The sequence below is a fragment of the Bufo gargarizans genome, chromosome 4 (genome assembly GCF_014858855.1).
Source record: "Bufo gargarizans isolate SCDJY-AF-19 chromosome 4, ASM1485885v1, whole genome shotgun sequence".
Lineage (NCBI taxonomy): Eukaryota > Metazoa > Chordata > Amphibia > Anura > Bufonidae > Bufo > Bufo gargarizans.
The window spans coordinates 33949604-33972758 of NC_058083.1; the positions used below are offsets into that span (position 1 = coordinate 33949604).

Genomic DNA, 23155 nt, shown 5'->3' on the forward strand with positions numbered 1-23155 from the left:
TATTGTTCTCGGCTGCCATCAATTTCATAGGAAATCTAAAAAATCTGCCATTTAGTAGAGGTCAATGGGAGGGCAAAGGGTGCAAGGGAGGCTTCAGTGATTGTAAGGAAAAGTCGCCCTACCTGTCCTCTCAGCCCATAGACAAACCGTATGTTCCTACTGTATCACTAGACTAATATCTGCCGCTCGTCATGTATCATTGCCAGGATGCCAGGGTGCGAGGGATGAAAGAGATTGTGGTAAGCTGTAGACTTCAGCCCTAGTAACCCATTGGTCCTTTCATACAGATGGGTACTGGTTATTGTTTGACGTCCGTGTATTCAATGGGAAATTCATGAAATCTTCCACTTCGAGGTCCATGCACCTTGCAAAGGGTGTAAGGAATAGTCACCCTACTTGTCCTTTCAGCCCATAGACACATCATATGTTCCTACTGTATTACTAGAGTAATATCTGATACTCAGCCATGCATCAATGCCAGGGTGTGAGAGATGAAAACAGTTTGTAGTAAGTTGTAGACTTCAGCTCTAGTGACCCTCGGGTCCTTTCATACAGATGGGTGCTGATTATTGTTTGAAATTCATGCAATCTGCCACTTAGTAGAGGTTCATGCATCAAAGCCAGGGCAAAGGGTGTAGAGGAGGTTTGGGTTATTGTAAGGAGAAGTCCTTCCACCTTCTATTACAGCCCCTAGACAAGCCGTATGTTCCTACTGTATTACCACTCAGCGAATGCCATGTATCATTGCCAGGATGCCAGGGCACTAGCAATTTGTGAAATATTTCACTCTCCTCAGCCGTAGACTTCCTGCCTGGTATCCCATTGGTCCTTTCTTACAGATGGGTGTTGTTTGTTCGTTTGAAGGCCTTGTTTTGGGAATGTTCTACCACCAAGGCCCGGGATCATAGGGTCTAGATATAATATTTGCAGCCGAAGTGACGCAAAGATCCCGCTGCTATCACTTCTAGTTAATGGTGTGCAGCGCATCCCCTCCAGCTCCTCCACTCTCCCCATCACAACCAATAATCTTTACTCTGCCGGCTTCTTGTGTATCGATGCTTTTTCCAGCCTAAGGCGCCTACTTTGATATGCTAATATTTCCGAGTAGCAAACTCTGCAGAGATCATATTAATGTTGTTCATACAGAGTCGAGCTTTTGCCTTAGTTGAATATTCAGATAACCAATTTCAAAAGAAATTACTAAGAAGCCAGGCTGCTATTTACAGGAGCAGGCAGTGTTTTTAATCATTAAAAAAAAAAATCAACTTTTTTTGCCACTTTTTTTTTTCTTTCGGAGAATGAATGCTTAGTTAAAAAGATCCGTGTGTTTTCTGAAGAATTGTTTGATAAAAAAAAAATGTGTACGGCTGTATGGATTGGATCTTAATGTGTAAGGTGGGGATGGGGGTTCTAAATATTTGGAGACAAAGGGGAAAAAAAAATAACATGGTGACATTTTGGCCCGTAACGTTTCATGATATCTCGATGATGGAGTCCAAAAAAACTCATGTTCCTCTTTGTGATCATGCAGCCTGGATGCCCCAGGCAAATTTCAAAAAGCTTAAATACTACTATCGCCTCTAGGCCATGAAGAGAGGACAAGACTACCGGCAACAAGGTTTTTTTTTTTCCATTCGCCCTTGGCAACATAAAATACAAACTACTTTGAATCAAAACATTTTTGGGGAATTAATATGATCTGAACTCCTTTCAGTTTTAGAAGATCTTGAGATTGTCAAATTGCTTTAGAGGTGACTGACAGGCGGACGGCGAGGCGTTTACTTCTCGATAGAGGGACGTCGGATCTTATTTGGTTTAAAAAAAATAATCTAGACTTTAGAGTAATATCTGCCACTTACTAGAGGGCCAAGATACCAGGGCGAAGGGTGCATGGGAGGTTTCGGTCATTGTAAGGGACAGTCACTCCACCTGTCAATACAGGCCATGAACACATCATATGTTCCTACTGTATTACTACACTTATATCTGCCACACAGCCATGGGTCAATGCCAGGATGCTGGGTAAGGGGAGTAATGAAGACTTTGGTCTTTAAAAGGGAATTTCACCTCCCGGCCACTTCATACCATAGACACATCATATGTTCCTACTGTATTACTAGACTTATATCTGCCATACAGCCATGGGTCAATGCCAGGATGCTGGGTAAGGGGTGTAATGAAGACTTTGGTCTTTAAAAGGGAATGTCCCATCCCGGCCACTTCATACCTTAGACACTTTATATGTTCCTACTGTATTACTAGACTTATATCTGCCATACAGTAATGGGTCAAAGTCAGGATGCCGGGGCAAGGGGTGTAATGAAGACTTTGGTTTTTAAAAGGGAATGTCCCCTCCTGGCCACTTCATACCTTAGACACTTCATATGTTCCTATTCTATTACCAGACTAATATCTGCCACACAGCCATAGGTCAATGCCAGGATGCTGGGGCAAAGGGGTGTAGGGATTGGGAAGACTTTGGTCTTTAAAAGGGAATGTCACCTCCCGGCCACTGCAAACCATAGACACATCATATATGTTCCTACTGTATTACTAGACTTATATCTGCCACACAACCATGGGTCCATGCCAGGATGCCGGGGCAAGGGATGTAAGGAAGACTTCAGTCTTTAACAAGGAATTTCACCTCCCGGCCACTTCATACCTTAGACACTTCATATGTTCCTACACTATTACCAGACTAATATCTGCCACACAGCAATGGGTCAATGCCAGGATGTCGGGGCAAGGGGTATAATGAAGACTTTGGTCTTTAAAAGGGAATGTCACCTCCCAGCCACTTCATACCTTAGACACTTCATATGTTTCTACACTATTACCAGACTTATATCTGCCACACAGCAATGGGTCAATGCCAGGATGCCGGGGCAAGGGGTGTAATGAAGACTTTGGTCTTTAAAAGGGAATGTCCCCTCCCGGCCACTTCATACCTTAGACACTTCATATGTTCCTACTTTATTGCCAGTCTAATATGGGCCACACAGCCATGGGTCAATGCCAGGATGCTGGGGCAAGGGGTGTAGGGAAGACTTTGGTCTTTAAAAGGGAATGTCACCTCCCGGCCACTTCATACCATAGACACATCATATGTTCCTACTGTATTACTAGACTTATATCTGTCACACAGCCATGGGTCAATGCCAGGATGCCGGGGCAAGGGGTTGTAATGAAGACTTTGGTCTTTAAAAGGGAATGTCACCTCCCAGCCACTTCATACCTTAGACACTTCATATGATCCTACTACATCACTAGACTGATATCAGCCACTCTGTAAAGGCTAAGATGCCCCAGCACCAGGTACACAGGAGGTCTGAGTCATGGAAAATATAGGGGACAAATATTTATGAAATGTTCCTATCTGCCACTTAAGAGTGGGCCATGCATTAATATCAGGATGCCAGGGCAATGGGGTTCATGGGAGGCTTCAGACATTTCTCTATATTTGTTCCTACTACATCACTAGAGTAAAATCTGCCATTTTGGGTAGTTGCACATGTATCAGTAGTGTCCCGCCTCATGATATTCATGTGCGCTTTTTCCGGCTTCCATAGCCTGGAAGAGCCAGATGGAAATACGTTACAGTCTACTTTTTTCTGTCCGTCACTGGGATATGTCTGGTGGTAATACTGATGCCCAGAAACCATCCAATAGAAACCTATGGTATAGGTTCTGATATCAGCTCCCCCCCAGCATTTTTGTACCATGGCAGAGGGAAACTACAACAAATGGCCGTATTTATGGGAACTCGGTCTTTGCAGAACGCCCCAAACAAATGCCTGAATGCCCCCATAAGAAGAATTTGGAACACACTTCGGCCATTAAAAGAGGGAAGCACATTTGTTCCATCAATTCACCCCATAAACCCATAAGATGCTCTGACTGCATTACTAGACTTATATCTGCCACCATAGAGGGCCAGGATGCCAGGGCACTGGGTATATAGAAGGTATCAGTCATTATAAGGAAATACCTCTCCACCCCTTACTTCATTCTATAGTCAAATACCATGTTCCTATCACATAAAAGCTGCATCATTGGGCAGGATGCCAGGACACAGGATGAACAGGATTATATTTCATTGTATCCTCGTAATGCATTGGGCAAAGCATGTTCCCACCATATCACAGATGGAGGACATATTCCTGATGTAGCTGCCTCTCGCTTAGGACTTCCTGGGGTATCTGTTATATTGGGGTCATTTTGGGGATGGATAAGACGTTGTCATTTATTTTTGCTATTATCCTCCCTAGGAGGTTGATGGTTATCATATAACGGTACTTAATTAACATTAGTAGCACTGGTCACCCCATAACTGGCCTCACTTCTGCTTTACAACTTTTATTCCATATGGAAATGAAATGTGCAATAGCATTTAGTGTAAGATTGGGCGTAGTAATGTAGAGCTTAGCGAAGTGTCATAACATGGTGCAATAATATACATAGAGAAGAGATATTGTTTAAAAGTATACACTAGTGAAGTATAGAAGAGTACAGTGTATGGCATAGCATAATATAGTTCACTGCAGAAAAGTACAATATAACATAGTAAAGTGTAGTGAAGTATAATATATCACAGTATAGAGTAGTGTACTAAAGTATAATATAGCACAGTTTAGTGGACTGTAGTAACACATAATATACCGTAGTATAGAGTAATGTATATAATAGTATAGTGTATTGTAGTAAAGTATAATATAGTATAATGTAATAAAGTATAATATATCATAGTATACTGTAGTGTAGTAATGTATAATACAGTAAAGTATACTGTAGTATAGTAAAGTATAATATACCGTAGTATAGTGTAGTGAAGCATAATATATCATAGTATAGTGTTGTATAGTAAATTATAACACAGTATAGTGTAGTAAGGTATAATATAGTATAGTCTAGTATAGTAAAGTATAATATATCACAGTATTGTGTAGTGTTTTAAAGTATAATATAACAGTATATTAAAGTATAATATATTATAGTATAGTGTAGTATAGTAAAGTATAATACAGTATAGTGTAGTAAAGTATAATATAGTATAGTCTAGTATAGTAAAGTATAATATATCATAGTATTGTGTAGTGTGGTAAAGTATAATATAACATGGTATAGTAAAGTATAATATATTATAGTATAGTAAAGTATAATACAGTATAGTATAGTAAAGTATAATATATTATAGTATAGTAAAGTATAATACAGTATAGTGTAGTAAAGTATAATATAGTATAGTAAATTATAATACAGTATAGTGTAGTAAAGTATAATATAGTATAGTAAAGTATAATATAGTATAGTGTAGTATAGAAAAGTATAATATAGTATAATGGACTGTATTAAAGTATAAAAAATCATAGAATAATGTAGCATAGTAAAGTATAATATAGTACAGTGTAGTATAGTGGACTGTAATAAAGTATAACATATCATAGTATAGTGTAGTGTAGTAAAGTATGATATAGTGTGGTATAGTGGACAGTAGGCTAGTGTAATATAGTTTAGTGTAGTGCAGTATAGTATGGTATATTGCAATGAAATGTAGTGTAATATCCGGGGGTGCAGAGATTGCAGACGCACCCATATCCGGAAGGGCCTTGAATGTCCACTGTCCCATACAACGAGACCAGTATTATACCAGTAAATAATGTGTGATAGATGTGGGGCCTTGTGTTTGTTTTTGCATTGGGGTCCAAGAGCTTTAAAATATAAAAGTATATTGAATACAGTACATTATTATAGTACACTGTAGTGTAGTAAAGCCTTTACTGTACTGCACTATAGATAACTGGTAAGTGTAATTGTATGACATGTCAGAGGTTTTGATCAGAGGAGCCCTGGGTGCTGTAACCCCCCTACTTATTGCTAAAACAAAGGAGCAGAAGTACTTAGCTGAGCTATGTGCCTTTTCCTTTCTGTTAGGCACTCCAAGTAAGAGGTGTAGAGAAAACCTATAGATATTCTGTGGATCCATACTCCTCTGGCTCCGCTCTCCGAGTAGAGCCAAGCAATGCCAGACAGAAATGATGGGGCATAGCACTGAACCATAAATATCAAGGACACAAACACAGGGATAGAGTCTAAAATCTGAACCATTATAACACTAGAATTAAATCCATGTCCCAGTGTCATAGACTAGGAGGAATCTTTAGGAGAAATGTGTGGTGAAACGTATGGGTCAGTTCTCCACGTCCTGCATTTATGGTCCTCCTTATGGTGATACGAAACAATAATAATGATAATTTCAGGATCGGGTGTTCAGGTGCAATACAACTAATGTTAGTGGTCTTGGTCCAATCAAAACATTCGGAAATGAGTCAACATGTTTAATGTTCTTTCCAAAGAAACTCAGGTTTTGCATTTAATTAAAAAAAAATATGTATATATCTATAAATCGACCATTAGATTGAGACTGGGGAATGATTAGTTAGTGACCCAATTTTTTTGAACTATCTACAATCTAAGCAGTTAAGAGAAGATCAATGTTCTAGTTTGCCACAAGTTACCAGAGGTAGCAAAGGAGAACAGACCTCATGTATCTGAGTTTTTTTTTAAAGTTAATTTAGTCTATCACTTTTTTTTGTTTCAAGGCATTTTGAAGTTTGGTTATGGATGACGTATGTGACTCTAAGATGGACATGGTAGAGTAATGCATTTTATCATGCTACCTTCTAATCTAAAGCTTTGGAGTCCTTCCGAATACAGTGTTTAAACAAATGAATGTTCCTTTGGACTGTAAGATGGTCCTTAAACTCTGTACACTGTACAATGGACCTTTAGCCTATCTTCCTGTGTACTGTAATTTGCACCTTCAGAACTTTTAATGCTCCTTCAGAGTCTTCAATGCTCATTTAGACACTGAAATCTTCTTTCAAAGTCAATACTCTCTGCACTCTTAGACCATGTTCCTTCAAACTATAAAATACTCCTTCACACTCTTGAATTTACAGTATTCATCAAATCAATAATAATCATGATGGCAATGAATGTTCTTAAAAAACTCCATCAACTTTACAATGGTCCTATACCGTAGGTGTCTTTCTTCCAGCCATGACTTTGACCGTAGAATACTCCTTATGTCTCTACAATCTTTCTTTAGACACAATGTTCTTTTAAGTGCTGTAATGTTCTTTCAAACTCTAGAAAACTCTGTTAGAGTCCTTTAGACAATGTCCTGTTGGACTGTTAACATGTTCCATTTACTGTGTTACCTCAAACTCTTAAATCCCACTTCAGAACCTTAAAATCTCCAGAACATTTCATAATGAGTAGACCCCACCACATTGCTTACTACGTTACAATGTTCCTTGGCATTTAAAATGATATTTTATATGTCTGAGTTCTCTACAGTGCTTCTGTAGACTACAATGTTCCTTTAGAAGCTTTAATGGTGTTTTACTACTCCATGAAATTCAGTTCTGCTCTGCCATGTCTATTGTCCATGTCTAAAACTGTGCATTATTTATTTTAGATTATCTAAGGATCAATTTTTCTCCAGACTTTAAAATTCCCTATTAGACTTTTGAATGTTCTTTAAAACATGACGGCAATGTTTCTGAAGATACCACAATATACCATCACATTCTACGGGGCTCCTTATATGTAGTCTACAATTGTATTTTATTTCTAAGAACTTTCCTTAATAATCTTCAGTTATCCATTACATATACTAAACGCGTCCACCACTGACCACTGTTACAAATGGGCGAGTTTTGAATACTGGTAATAGTTTTTAACCTCTGGCCTTGATACAATTACTTGTTATCTGGCATTACTTCCAGTCTAGCTGTTTACAGGTCGATGCCCAGCATATGCAGCTTGGCCAGTATTTACTATTTTTGTATATTGTTTAATATTTACCCCCATTTGTTAATATGTGGTCTCTGGAGGACGTTTTTTTCTGTCACCTATCCTTGCATCATGTGATTTTTAATATGACTTTTTTTATCTTATTTGTATACACAATAAAGTTTCATTACTATTATTTCTATGTAGGTTATATACTGAACGTATATTGAGAGATCTATAAAAACAGATTTTCCGGTTGAATATTAGATTGGTTTTAGACATCCTAAATGTGTTCATTCCAACACAGTGATATCGTTCTTATATTTTATTGCAAAATGTTCAGGGGATATTTACTATATTTATTAACATTGATATTTAAGCATCTATCTATCTTATCTTATCTATCTATCTATCTATCTATTTACCTATCTATTATCTATCTATCATCTATCTATCTATACATGTCGGTCTATCTATCTATCATCTATCTATCTATCTATCTATCTATTATCTATCTATCTATCTATCTATCATCTATCTATCTATACATGTCGGTCTATCTATCTATTATCTATCTATTATCTATCTATCTATCTATCTATTATCTATCTATCTATCTATCTATCTATCTATCTATCTATGCCTGTCGGTCTATCTATCTCATATCTATTTACTTTAGAATATCTATTTATTTTAGAACTATATTATTATACTTAATGTGCACACACATAAATATTTAAGTTATGAAACGGGTTACAGCTCGGAAGGCAGCATTATGCCAATTATATATATACCGCCATGAAAAAAAATCTACAGCGAAAAAGCTCTAAAAAAACATTAACTTAATGTTAAAAGGCAAATATAGCTGATTAAATAAAAAATGCCAGTGTTTTCTTATGCATAGTATATATATATATATATATATATATTATTATTATTATTATTAAAGCGCCATTCATTCCATAGCGCTGTACATATGAAAAGGGGCATACATACAAAATACAGACATTTATATACCCACGTCTGTATCTATTGTATCCTTATATGTATTACCACACATTTTGGCAGAGGTCAGATATTTATGACATCATAGGTATATTCTGATATAGTACCGCAAATATATATTAATATAGTGTTATATGGTTCGGTAATCATCTTTCTTAATTTGTGACAAATTCCACGCGTTGCCTTGCATGTTTGAATAAGAAGATGCCTCCATGCATATCGTGCTGAATAATAGATTTCTCCAGAACGCAGGCAGTGCTGAGCCCGAGCTAAGACGTAGCCTTCAGCAATGTGATGGTTGTTACCAGCAGGATCCTTTTGTGGGCATGTTCATGATTTATTTCATAGTGCAATTGTCATTCATGTACATTAAAAATATATAGTGTACAGTCAGCCTCAAAGAAGAGGGTAGAATCAGGAAATACAGGCCAGCGCCAAATTACATTTCATGTGTCAAAGTATAGGTGAGGAGGCACATCATATAGATGTATGAAGTCTGCCCTGCTGGAAAGATCCTGTACATTCTTAACATCTAATTTGAACCTAGACTAGAAATATGAAACTGAAAAAATTAAATATATCTATTTGTCTATCTATCTATATGTCTATGCTTCTATCTATTATCTATCTGTCTATCATCTATTATATATCTCATATCTATATATCTATCCATCTATCTGTCTATTCTTCTATCTGATATCCATTATCTATCTATCTATCTATCTATCTATCTATCTATCTATCTATCTTCTATCTATTAATTATCTATCTATCTATCTATTATCTATCTGTCTATCATCTATTATATATCTCATATCTATCTGTCTATTCTTCTATCTATTATCCATTATCTGTCTATCTTCTATCTATCTATTATCTATCTATTATCTATCTATCTCATATCTATCTATTATCTATCTGTCTATCCATCTAGTATATATCTCATATCTATCTATCTATCTTAATAGGCCTCCAAAATCTCTATTTGTAATTCTTCTTGGTAATCCATATAATGGTATTCAAATAATATTTAATCCTGCTTTTAATATAAAAATGTACATATTTTTTAATCACTGTGGCGCTAAAGAGAAAGTCCCGTCTGGCTCGCCATATTCCACTTATATGGTTGCAACTTTTCTTTCTCTTTTTTTCCCCATTCTAAGGTGCATTGACTCTTGCAAACTGAAAAAATACACCCTATTTCTTTATTAATGCCTTTATTTTTTTTATTACACATAAACGTTTTTATTACCATTGTTTGTAGTCTTAGCTCTTTTAACTATGGATTAAAACGTCCCTTATGTTCTTGACAGCTACATGTTGTTTTATTCATTATTGAATGTTCTAGTTCTACTGTTCCATCAGTTTTTCTACTGTGCATAGGACTAATTACACTGCTAGAATTTGTAATAAAAAGATTTATCAATTTATGAACAGAAATGGTTTAGGGCTTATAGAGAATGTTGGAAAACATTAATTTCATATATATATATCTATAGAGAGAGAGAGATAGGAAATACAGGCAAGATTGTGTGGTTAATAGTTCTCCAGTGATGCGCTAGCACAGGGCAGGTAATCCACGTTTATCAGCTTCTTTCCTTCTCTCGGTTGCATCCTGATGGATAAATTGGGAATGAAAATATAGTTGCTATTCTTAATCTGCCTATTATAAACCTGAATCATGAATTTGAATTCTTGCATATCATGAAATACCACTTAGTATACAAATATAACAACCATATCTATCTATCTATCTATCTATTATCTATCTATCTATTATATATCTATCTCATATCTATCTATCTATTATCTATCTATCTCATATCCATCTATCTCATATCTATCTATCTATCTATCATCTATTATCTATCTATCTATTATCTATCTCATATCTATCTATCTATCTCATATCTATCTATCTATCTATCTATCTATCTATCTATCTATTATCTATCTATCTATCTATTATCTATCTATCTATTATCTATCTATCTCATATCTATCTATCTATCTATCTATCTATCTATCTATCTATCTATCCATCATCTAAATATGCAACATGGCAGCACCAAACATACAAAAATAGAAAAAAGGAGAAAAAAGCACGGTGCAAGATCACAAGGGACTTGACTACTGCTCAGTACAGAAAAATGCAAAAAGGCAGCACTCCCAAAAAAGATAAAGTAAAAAAATATAGTTTTATTCATCCATGTGGATGCAACTTTTCAGCTCAACCATAGAGCCTTGCTCAAGCTCAAGCTCTATCCATCTATCTACCTATCTATCTATCTATCTATCTATCTATCTATCTATCTGTGGAATATCTATCATTTATCTATCCATCTGTCTCATATCTATTTATCTTTCTGTCTGTGTTTATCTATCTATCTATCTATCTAATATCTATCTATCTATCTATCTATCTATCTATCTACCTATTTATCTTTATCTATAGATCTATCTATCTATCTATTTATCTATCTATTATCTATCTATGTGTACACCATTAGAATTAATTTGAATTAATATCTCAGAATGTTTCGGGACTGCAAATAAGGCCCCATATATGTCATATAACCAACTATTCATGATCTATTTTTATTTGTTTACCGAAAGTCTAACAAAATAAATGATACAAATAATTAACCTACAAGCAGAGCCCTTGTAGCACGGTGGATTTTTCTGCTGGAGTAGGGTTCCCACCCCTATCAGTAATAAATTCAGAGACTCCAGCCAAGTTTGTGTGAAGTGCAATTCTGTTTATTTAGCAAACAATGGTGGTTGCTACGGCAAAGTAAATAGTGACGTTTCGGCACATCCGTGCCTTCATCAGACCAGTGCCGCCATCTTCTCTTTAGCGGTATAACCGCATGTTTTCCTCTCTACTGCGTCCACACCTAAGATCTTCTGCACTACAAGCGGCACTGGTCTGATCAAGGCACGGATGTGCCGAAACGTCACTATTTACTTTGCCGTAGAAACCACCATTGTTTGCTAAATAAACAGAATTGCACTTCACACAAACTTGGCTGGAGTCTCTGAATTTATTGCAAATAATTAACCTGCCATTTTGAAGACAGAATATCCTAGAGAACCACTATTCTCATGGTCACCAAGAGCCAAATCCAACTTGTCGTAACATAATAACAATGATAATAACAGATTCAAATCATAATAATACACAGAAATAGACATAATTGGTGGTTTTGTCTTGGAAGACAGATTCATAAAATGAGTAAAATGATCTGCCTAGCTGGATTTATGTGTAAATTCTGAATATACTGTTTTTGCAGTCATAACATATGCTTACTGTTTCTGGTTTTTTTAGGAGGTACCTGCGTAGTAAACCCCACAGACCTGTTCTGCTCAGTTCCTGGCCGCCTCTCTTTGCTAAGCTCTACATCTAAATACAAGGTCACCATAGCAGAAGTGAAAAGACGTCTCTCTCCTCCTGAATGCCTCAATGCTTCTCTCCTGGGTGGTATATTACGAAGGTAAAAAGCAGGTCAATAGTACTATATTTGTATTTGGCAATTACGGAAGATGATTTGCTGTAAACACATATAAAATTGAGTGCATTCCTGCTGTGTAGAAGGTACCTGATAGCCAACATGACACAATGTCTTTATACAACATGCTACACGATCATCTCCCCTTTTTCATAACTTAAATATAGTCCCAGAGACCACCCCGTGGCAACCATAGTTTTTTTCCTTGTGGCCTTTTTGCTGTGCTTCTAATGCCTTGAACATGATGGACATGTAATATACACATTGCTTGCTTTGGATGCATTCCAACCATGCACAGCAGGTATAGTTAAGCAATTCTGCAATTACTATATTATATATATGTCTATATAAATAGGGTTGTCCCCATTAATCTGGACAACCTTCGGTGCTCTAGCAATCAACTGATTGCTGAAGGTTTCTGACCTTTGATGATCATCCGGGATCTTAGGAAAAAGCAACGTCTGTCCACTCATTTCCTGTGCCGTAGACAATGCCAGGGAGAGGTAGTGTAAAGCAGTGGCGTAACTACCATAGCGGCAGACCATGCGACTGCTATGGGTCCCAGGGCAAGAGGGGGCCCAGTTGGGATTATCTCCTCTTCTACTGGGGGTGAAAACTTGGTCAGGACTCTACCTTCTAAAGAAACAATTTTTAGCAAATGAGGCAGTTGAAAATATGGCCCAAGGGTCATTGAAAAGGGTTTAGGCAGAAACCCTTCTGTCCTGTGTGGGGGGCCTGGTTTGATCCTTGCTATGGTGCCCTTACTTCTCTATGTACGCCACTGGTAAGAAGTCATCTATTTAACTGAAGAGACAACCATGTAATACATGGCCATATTGAGTCCATTAGAGAGAAAGCCACTCTTTGCAGTGGCTCTTCGCTCTAGTTCTTAGAGTAGAGAATCCAATCGAGTGACTTCAAAATGCACCCATCACCACCAACACCTTGATATCTATATTCTGTAGGATAGACAGGATAGACAGGGATTGTCCAGATGAGATAACTTATTTAACGATAACCAGTATATTTAGACAATCATACAGTGTATTCTTGATTTTCTAGTTCATTGCACCTAATGCAACACGACTCAATGTATCAACCATAAAAATGGTTCTCAAAATATCTTCTGTGCTTTTTAGTGTATTGCATCATTTTTGTCTACTTACAAATATCTTTGCAGGTTTTAGTAGTGGTTAGATATTGTTGTATTGGTATTGTGGTCCCAATATTGAAATTTAGGTTTCAACTTCCTACCCAATAAGCAAGGACCTTCATATAGCTTTTCTCCAAGTTGAGTCAGGCAAATAGCTAAAATACTTCAAGCTCTTTGTAGCCTGTTATAGTCTAGTGACTATGCTTCTTAAATTATGCCAGTAGCTTCCATATCATAGGGTCAGCCCATGCAGCTTCTGTGGGGCCCCTGGATAGAGGAGACCCAGCACAGATTGGCTGCACTCTTTATTTTAAGGGGTGGTGGGAGCTTTTGTAGGTCATCCCTTTTCGAGAGGACCTTTAAAATTTGCCAAAAACAGTGTGGCAAATGAACCTAAGGATCGTGAAAAGGAGATGGAAGCCAACATGCCCTAATTTCTTCTGTCCTTGATGGTTTTGAGTCTGGTGGAACTAGGTGCTATTTTAAAAGGAGTATCTTGAAAAATGATGGCATACTCCAGGACATGCCATGACTTTATGAACAGCAAGGGTTGGTAAAGGTGCAGTCCCTTCATTTGCAGAATCAGTGAGGGTCACAGAGGTTGAACCTAGAGATGAAGGAATCAATTTGTTAAAATTGAAATTTGATCAGAATTTTTGATTCGGTAGAATGAGAATTTTTTAAAGATTAATTTTGGGAGAATTTTTGCGGAGCTAGAGAGGGAGAATATTTAGAGAGAGAGCATTTAAATCACGTTTGATCTGTGTCAGGTCCAAAATCAAAATCTCAATTGAATTTCCAGAAATTCGCTCATCACTAATAATGAAATATTATACAGATTTGATGTACAAAGTGGAACATATTTTTTTATCTATAGAGTGAATATCCATGGAAGTGTGGTCTGTAATTTCTTTACAAACTAAAACATCCATATTTTGTTACAGTCCTTATATTAAGTCGGGGGCTTTTACTATTTGCAGGGCAAAATCGAAAAATGGGGGTCGTTGCCTAAGAGAGAAGTTGGACAGGCTTGGTTTAAACTTACCTGCAGGCAGACGAAAAGCTGCTAATGTAACACTGTTGACATCCTTAGTGGAAGGTAAGTTTGCCTTTCCTCCCACCCACAACCCATGCATTAATTCTGCCATTCTACAGTCCTCAAACAATTGTAAATCTTTGCCGTTGTTCAGAACTTTCAGATCTGAAGAATATATCCCTCTTGTCTTTGATCATTTTATATGAAGTCACACAGTGTATGAGAAGATAAAGTACCTGGATTGGAGTTCTGCTTTCAGTCAGAGAGGGATGAAAGTGCATCCTCACATAGTGGGCATTACAACCCTGCTTCCTTTTATTCCCTTGAATGTTTGGAAGTGCTGATCAAATCAAGCAAGGTCTTTCTTCTAAGGTCTTAAGAGATCTTGCAAATACACTTCTAATAATTTCTCTTCATTAATTCACTTGTCTCAGCCCACCACGTGTTTTCTCAGCCAAGAATGGGAAACTTTCACAGAAATTGATATTTATAGTGTAGAGCTGAGTAATCCATAGACTTTAGGTTCTTCTAAGAATGGAGATCATCTGGTTTTACCCATGAAATTTGACTAGCATTGAAATCAAAGAAGACATTTGTGGCACATCCACAAGATATTCCATAAATGTCTAATAACTCTCATCTCAAGAGTGGAGCCTGATTGCGCTCAAATGGGAATAGAGAGGCGACTGCACATGTGCAACTCATTCAATTCACTTCAGTAGCACTTCAGAAAATGGCCGAGTCAGCACTGGCACCTCTCCATTCTCGGTCGTGCCCAGATATACGCCCTAAATGTCCCACATGAAAATACCCCTTTAATGTTTGTTGTATAGTAATTCTTGGTTTGAAGGGGTCCCCTTTATTATGAAAGCTACAGTATCATAGCCCCTAAGGCCCCTGAGAACAGCTGATTGGGGGGCGGATGAACCATCTGGCTGCTCATATGAATGGCCATCCAGGTAGTTCATGGATGCCTTGAGTTATCCATAATGTAAGCCGCTGAGTGACTAATAAGTCTTATGGACAGGGGTGTTCCCGACTAATAAACAACCCCTATGAAAGATAATGTCTTGCTATGATTTCAATTTCTGAGAAATCAAATATATCTCATAAGCAGCCAAATTACCATATTTATGACACAAACTACAAATAATGGTCTATCAAAATGTTCAAAATCCTATCAAGTTTTCTTATGATGTAAAGAACATAATCTCATCACAATAGATATATAATCACCAGGTATAACTGGTATATACCTTCTTTATTGGTTCTTTTTTTAAATTCAGTCTTAATAATTTTGTACAAGGAAAAAAGTTACAAGGAAATTAGTAATAAAGCAGTATATAAAGTATGTACAACATAATTTATTGTTTCTTTTATATAAAAAATACTAACATCTATGATCATTTTAAATATAAAAAAAAAATCCACCGGTCCTGCTAAAGTTAGATAGTTATAAGATTACAGTATTATAACTTTATAGGAGTATGAGTTGAGTTTGAAGTGTTCTACATTGCCTCACCAACCATAAGCTCTACAAATAATAATTTAAAGAGTTGATCCACTTTGGACAACCCCTTCTTCGTTAGAAGAGTCCCCTGACAATAAGCTAATCACTGGAGGTCCCAGTTCTGAGACTCCCAGTGATCAGCTGTATATAAGGGGAAATTCAACATTAACTACTCAATTATCTTCGAGCGCCACCATAGCTAAGTTATATATTTTGTTGATATTGCCAGTAATGTTAAGACTTGAGATGAGCAAATGTCTTTAAAAAATGTCTTCAAATTTTATTCTGGTCCGATTCTACTGAACCAGAAGAGGAAGAGGAAACAAACATTTGTAGCAGTAAATTGTTCTAGCAGATACAGATAAGGAGCGAGAAAGTTTTTGGTCCCTTGATATATAACCAGTACATGAATGTGATGAACCCAGGAGATCTGCTATAATAAAGTAGTCTGGAAAGCTTGAAATCTTGTCATGATCTTTTAAACCATTAAAAGGTATCAACCACTAAGGAATCTCATTTTTATTTTTTCTATTTGCTGGCTAACATGGGTCAAAGATATTTTTACTTATTCCCCTATCAATAATCATGAACATTGGGAGACATTTAGGTGATTACTTACTGTGTTGATTTTAGAAAATCGACTTGCATCCCATAACCCATTTAACTTAATCTCATTACACCAACTCTTCTGTTCTGTTCTCTGCAGGAGAGGCTTTGCATTTAGCCCGAGATTTTGGATACACTTGTGAGACAGAGTTTCCAGCAAAAGCTGTGGGAGAACATCTGGCTAGGCAGCACATGGAACAGAAAGAGCAGACTGCAAGGAAAAAGATGATACTCGCCACAAAGTAAGTGGTTGGGTTTTTGAAATTTTTGGTCATTCATGTTAATTTTATAAACTTTTTAGCACTTTTACCAATATAATTCTCTTGTTTCATGACCTGTTGGTAGCCAAAAATAAATATAGCACTGAAACCTATTGCCATAATCTTGTTTTTTTTTGCATTTAAAGTTAAGATGTCATTATGTCCTTAAAGGGGTTATCCAAGACCCAAACAGACCACCCAGATGTGGCAGACCTGCAGTGTTGATGATATTCACCTGGTCCCCACTGCTGGATTTGGTTTGTGTGGCTCTTGGACCGGCACTTCCGCTCTCTTCTGAGCTGGCATCATCTGTTGTCGGGGAACATGTGACCACTGCAGCCAATCACAGGCGGCAGTGGTGACCTGCTCCCCTTTGTTACGTGGAGTGGAAGTGCCTGTCTATGAGGCAGATGCTAATTGCCCCATATTAGAGGAAAAGATTACTCCCAACTCCAAATCTGGTAACCAGAATAAATCCCTGAATTAATGTCCCATCTTCAGAAATCTAGTACCGCAATCTGCAATAGTTTTTTTTTACGCTCAAGAAAGGCATCGAGGACCTTCTTGAACTTGTACAGTGAATCAATTCTCTCAACCTCCTCTGGTAGATGGTCCCATAGTCTCACTGCTCTTACAGCAAAGAATCCTTGACTATTTTCAAGGGGAAACCTTCTTTTCTTCTTAACACATTAAGATTTATGGATGTCATAGAGGGGTTCATCAACTGGAAACCACCTATGTATGTGTATCAGAATACCTAGGTGTAAAGGGCAACCACTTTGGAGGACCCAGTCTGTCCATATGTTACATAGTAGGTCATTTTTCTGAATAATTTGGCATATAATACTACACTTATACTACAGCAGCATCTAGAGAAGCTAGGTCCAGCTTTTTTAACCCACAGTGATCTGTTGCCATGGCTGGGGTTTACGGAAACCATGCTGGCATTTTCTTTTTTAAAAAGGGTTTTTTATACTAAAACTGGCACAGTCATATGTAATTCTATCTGTAAAAAAATATAGAAATGATTGTTTTGATCGAGAAAAAAGTAACATAGCTTAAACATAGCAAATGTATAAAAAATGCCAAAAAGGTACTCCAATAGTGTGCAATTGTCATCCAGAAATATGAACACTTGATTATTTTTTTCTGTTCTGCCCTGGGATTAAACTACCACATAGCATACAATGCGACAAGCTCACACACAGATTTCATAGGGCCCCATAGCAACACTTACTATGGGCCCCCCTGCCTCATGAGGTTTTCCAGGACATGTACATCAATCACTCCCTAACGATACAGAATGCAAAGCACCCTGTTTTTAATTAAAAACTTACAATTAAAAAAATCACTGTTGGCCAGTTTAGTGGAACAGGTGTTTCGTAAATATGGCGTTAATTTTAACTACCATATTTCTCAACATATTCACATCAGAAAACTGATATAAATACATTGATGAAGAGTTTAGGACAAGCCACCTCTCCCCGATCCCTGTAGCAGTCGCATAGTCTGCCTCCATTGAAGATAGACCACTGTCTAAGATGGTATGATCCAATATCATACAAATAGTTCAAACCTAGTCACTCTACTAAAGGTTTAAAGGATTTTTGAAGCTTATTGGCATCAGTTGTATTTTGTGAGCAGTACTAAGACCTATAATATACATATTGATATTGATTAAATCATTATTAGATATGCTTGAAAATTACAGTTGTGAGATGATTTCATTGGTGGTAGAACTTCCTTGCAATAGAGCGAGTATTTCCCCTGTTCAAAGTAAACCAGTGGAATATTTGAAGGTCATCTTAACTAACGACATTCATCGGTTTCTTTACTCTCCATCTTCGTACTGTTAATCTACTGATAGACCAACAATTACTTACCTCTATCAACTCCAACTTTCTTAAGGATGCCACAAATAAACAGTGTAATGGGCATTAATTGTTCCTTCTTAATGGCCCTTATACCTTAAATTTGGAGACCTCAAACTCAACTTCATAATTCAGTTTGTATAGTGGTCTGACCATATAGTCATCGATGTTTTTGCTGAAGTTCATCATCATTGTTTTAGGCAAATCTGCAAAGAATTTCAGGACCTCCTCAGTCAAGACAGGTCCCCACTGGGTTCCTCAAGGCCAACTCCAATCCTAGACCTTGATATTCAGAGACACTTAACGCATTTCAGGTATGTAATTAATTTCATTTTTAATGTAGTTTGTAAACATTTGCTATTGAAAATCCTATATGTCTCACTGTTACAACGATGTAGACAATAGAAGATTAAAAGCTATCTTAACCCAAAATCAGGTTGTTTGTGTTGCCTTGATGGCAATCCTTTGCTTCGATAATGTGATGATTCTTTCTCACTTACTGATGGTATGAACAGGACAATATGATGCTAAATAAGTCATCTGAAAGATACCTTCAAAATAGTTCAAGATAGATGAAGGAAGTTGCAGTCTACTTCTGCCATTTCAAACTTTTTGATCAAGTAGTATACAGGGTGGGCCATTTATATGGATACACCTTAAAAAAATGGGAATGTTTGGTGATTTTAACTTCCTGTTTGTAGCACATTAGTATATGTGAGGGGGGAAACTTTTCAAGATGGGTGGTGACCATAGTGGCCATTTTGAAGTCGGCCATTTTGAATCCAACTTTAGTTTTTTCAATAGGGAGAGGGTCATGTGACACATCAAACTTATTGGGAATTTCACAAGAAAAACAATGATGTCCTTGGTTTTAACGTAACTTTATTCTTTCATGAGTTATTTACAAGTTTCTGACCACTTATAAAATGTGTTCAATGTGCTGCCCATTGTGTTGGATTGTCAATGCAACCCTCTTCTCCCACTCTTCACATACTGATAGCAACACCGCAGGAGAAATGCTAGCACAGGCTTCCAGTATCCGTAGTTTCAGGTGCTGCACATCTCGTATCTTCACAGCATATGCTTGAAAAGTTTCCACCCTCACATATACTAATGTGCCACAAACAGGAAGTTAATATCACCAACCATTCCCATTTTATTAAGGTGTATTCATATAAATGGCCCACCCTGTAGTATGTTATATGTTAATCTCATTAACAATTTGTTTAGTCTAGTTATTCATATCTCCTCCTTCTTTTTGCTGGCCTTTTGGCCTTCTTAATTGACCCCAAAGGAAACAGTACGTCTTCCACTCCTTCACACTGAGCTACCTGCTCACTTAAGCAAAAGTTCTTCAATTTTAGAAGATGATCTTGACAGATAATCTTTAAAGCAAAGCTTCATTTTTGACTGACGTTGACTATATTCTTTAGTTTTTTTTCTGTTCTACATATTTACCTTCAGTTCGTACAGTGTAGAAAGAAATCTAATTATTTTTAATCCTGATACCTCCTGATGACTGATCCTATTCTGTCCAAATTTTTTTTTCCACTAATGACTAATTATGTCAGTCTCCAAGGGCTCGATAAAATATACATTTTTGTTGCTGATCCCCCTTAACACTAAAACATTAAAATAACTTGATGGTAAATGAAAAAGTTATACATGAACCTATCACAGCTGAAATTTATTTTATTTTTATTTTTTTACTGAGAAAACACATTGATGTCTTATGATAGGTCATCAATGTGATCAATGGGAGTCCAACCATTATTGGCTTGGGATTTCCATGGAGTGTGAAGGGTTTTGAAATGTTTATTCAGTCACTGTGGCAGGTTGTGCAGCTGTGCCTAGTACTTCAGCTCAAAAATGTACAGAGAACGTTGCAGCCACTTCATTCAGTCTTGGCAGTCAGACCATCACTAGTCACCCATTGCACTAGTCACCATTTGTGTTACTGAAGAACATCATGCAATAGAGCCACATATAATATCAGATCCCTCAAAAACATCTCAGTAAATGGCAACAGCAAAAAATATAATAAAACAATACTGAATATTACAAAAATGCTTAGGTTTACCATTAAAGAGTCATTCCCATCTTGTAAAGTAACGACATATTGTTACAATACGCATTTCATCACTATATGATTGGTGAGAGTCCAACCTTTGGGAATCTAACCAATCCTGAGAATAAAAGGGCTACAGCATTGATTTGGCCCCACTGAGTTCCCTGTACACCAATTCGTTCTCGCGATCGATGGTTGTCAGAAGTCTAACCTCCACCAATAATAATAAAACAACCAATATGCCAACACTTTATCAGATGGGAATATCCCTTTAAGCATTAGAATTGATTCCAGAAAACAGTACAACTTGGCTGAGATTTACATATGAAATATAGAACATGTTGAGATGACTGTGAATAAATCAGAACACATGTTTCTAAAATATTTAGCATAAAAAATATGAGTTAAAATGGAACAGTTCTAAGTGTGCAGCACATAGCTATAAGCTACTGAAATAACCTGTACGGCATTTGTGGTTATGTAGGACAAAGGCTCTGATAAGTAATTCATCGTCTGTACGCATCCTTCACAGTAATCCATGTTCTGATAGAAACTTCTCAAGGTAAAAATTACCATTCTGATGCCCAGGGGTTGCATGATTAGACGAGCGCATTCCAACTTACGTAGACAAGATCCATTCAACATTTCAGATTTTTTGAATTCAAAGTAATAAAGTGCACCAGTATCATCTCAATGTATGCTGAAAAGTTCTTCCGATCTTTTGAGCCAACACAGATGATATCCAAAAAAGACAAAGAAAAACAGAAAACGTAAATACATTAAAATAAAATCGTTTGCGTACAACGTGAGTTAAATGAGTTTTTCCTTGTTCTCCTGGTGGAATTCTTGAATATTCTTATTACCAAAATTGATTTTGAAGCAATCTCATGTCATAACCTCAAGGCTAACTTATATTTCACCATTTCACCTTTGCATAAACCTTAATATTGAAGTTTTTTTTTTACCTTTTTTTTTTTGTGTGTTTCAGCCTGATTACTCACGGTTTTGGGACTCCAGCAATTTGCGCAGCTCTAAGCACCTTCCAAACCGTTCTAAGTGAGATGCTCAATTATTTGGAGAAACACACAAATAAATCTGGTGGGGTATCAGAAAGTAGCCAAGGAAACAGCAACTCCGAAAAGGGACCCCTGAGAAAATCATCAGACGTTGTCGTTAAAGATGCCAAGACTGAAAAAACTGACTAGCCAGACTGATCTCCTCCAGAGATTTTGCTGCTGACTATTTTTTTTAAGAACTGTATATCTCTTTAGGTTGGACTGTTTACAAGGGACCAAAATCACTTACTTTTGAACATTGTAAATTCCGTGAATTTTCACCTTTTTAGTTGATTTATAAACTCTTGGAAATGACTATATATATATTAAAACATTCAATGTTACCTCCGATGGGTGTCACTACAAAGATAGGTTTCCACTACAAAGATAAGTTTCCAATGAGGACATTTTTTTCTTGCTTTCAATTTTTTTTCACATTATGTTTTTATTTAATGTGAGCTGTTTTTTTTATATGGGAAAAAAAGAAGCAAAACACCATATTGAATGACTTGTAGAGGATAATAAAATTGAACGCCATTAAATTTTACTATGTCTTATGTGTTTTGCAACTCTTTCATATGTAAAGATCTCTGCTCATAGGAAAATTTTCCTTTCAATTGGAAGAATTTTTTTTCAATCTAAAGCAAATATGTTTCAAAAGTAGAGTCAAGACTCTATAAGTTAATTGGCACAAACTTTATGGATAGCAACTCTGTTGGATGGGACCTCTTGGTACTTTGGTTTTCTCCCAGGTTTTCTCCCAGGCACTATAAACATACTTGGCTGCTTATGAGATATACACAATTATGTATTCATGTTTACTTCCTTAAAATAGGTCTGTCTGCAGTTTTTATCATGCTAAACTGCTCACATCACTAGGTAGGGGTTGGGGCTAACAGAACAACCATGCAATTTGTGGAACTAAGATGTGGTAAGAATATGAACTTTTATTCTGCCAGACTCTGTTCCTTAAATGCCCAGGAGACAGAGCTTCAGAGTAAAGTGCTATCTGCTTTGAGCTGCTTCACAGTGACCCCCTCTGCTCTGAGTGGCAACTCTAGCAACCAACCAGGGGAGTAGCTATAGGGAGTGCAGAGGTAGCAGTCGCTACCGGGCCCAGGAGCCTGAGGGGGCCCAAAGACCCTTGTGCCACATAAGAAGACACAAGTATTATAGAAAGTGCATGCTGGTCAAGTTACACTGTTACTCTGGCTGGAGGGAAGGGGTTAGGTCAAGAATTTGGCATGGGGGGGGGGCTGTTTCAATTTTGGAAGCCTATATG

At 36.9% G+C, this 23155-nt stretch overlaps 1 protein-coding gene across 1 annotated transcript in view; it reads left to right on the plus strand.

The window, feature by feature from the left end:
* The window catches only part of TFAP2D (transcription factor AP-2 delta), a 29869-nt gene extending 7846 nt beyond the window's left edge, over positions 1-22023 (plus strand). Inside the window, exons 4-8 of the mRNA XM_044292017.1 lie at positions 12134-12299; positions 14448-14566; positions 16720-16861; positions 18951-19064; positions 21807-22023. Coding sequence (XP_044147952.1) covers positions 12134-12299; positions 14448-14566; positions 16720-16861; positions 18951-19064; positions 21807-22023 — 758 coding nt within the window. The remainder of the gene's footprint in view (positions 1-12133; positions 12300-14447; positions 14567-16719; positions 16862-18950; positions 19065-21806) is intronic.
* Positions 22024-23155: the final 1132 nt, after the last annotated feature.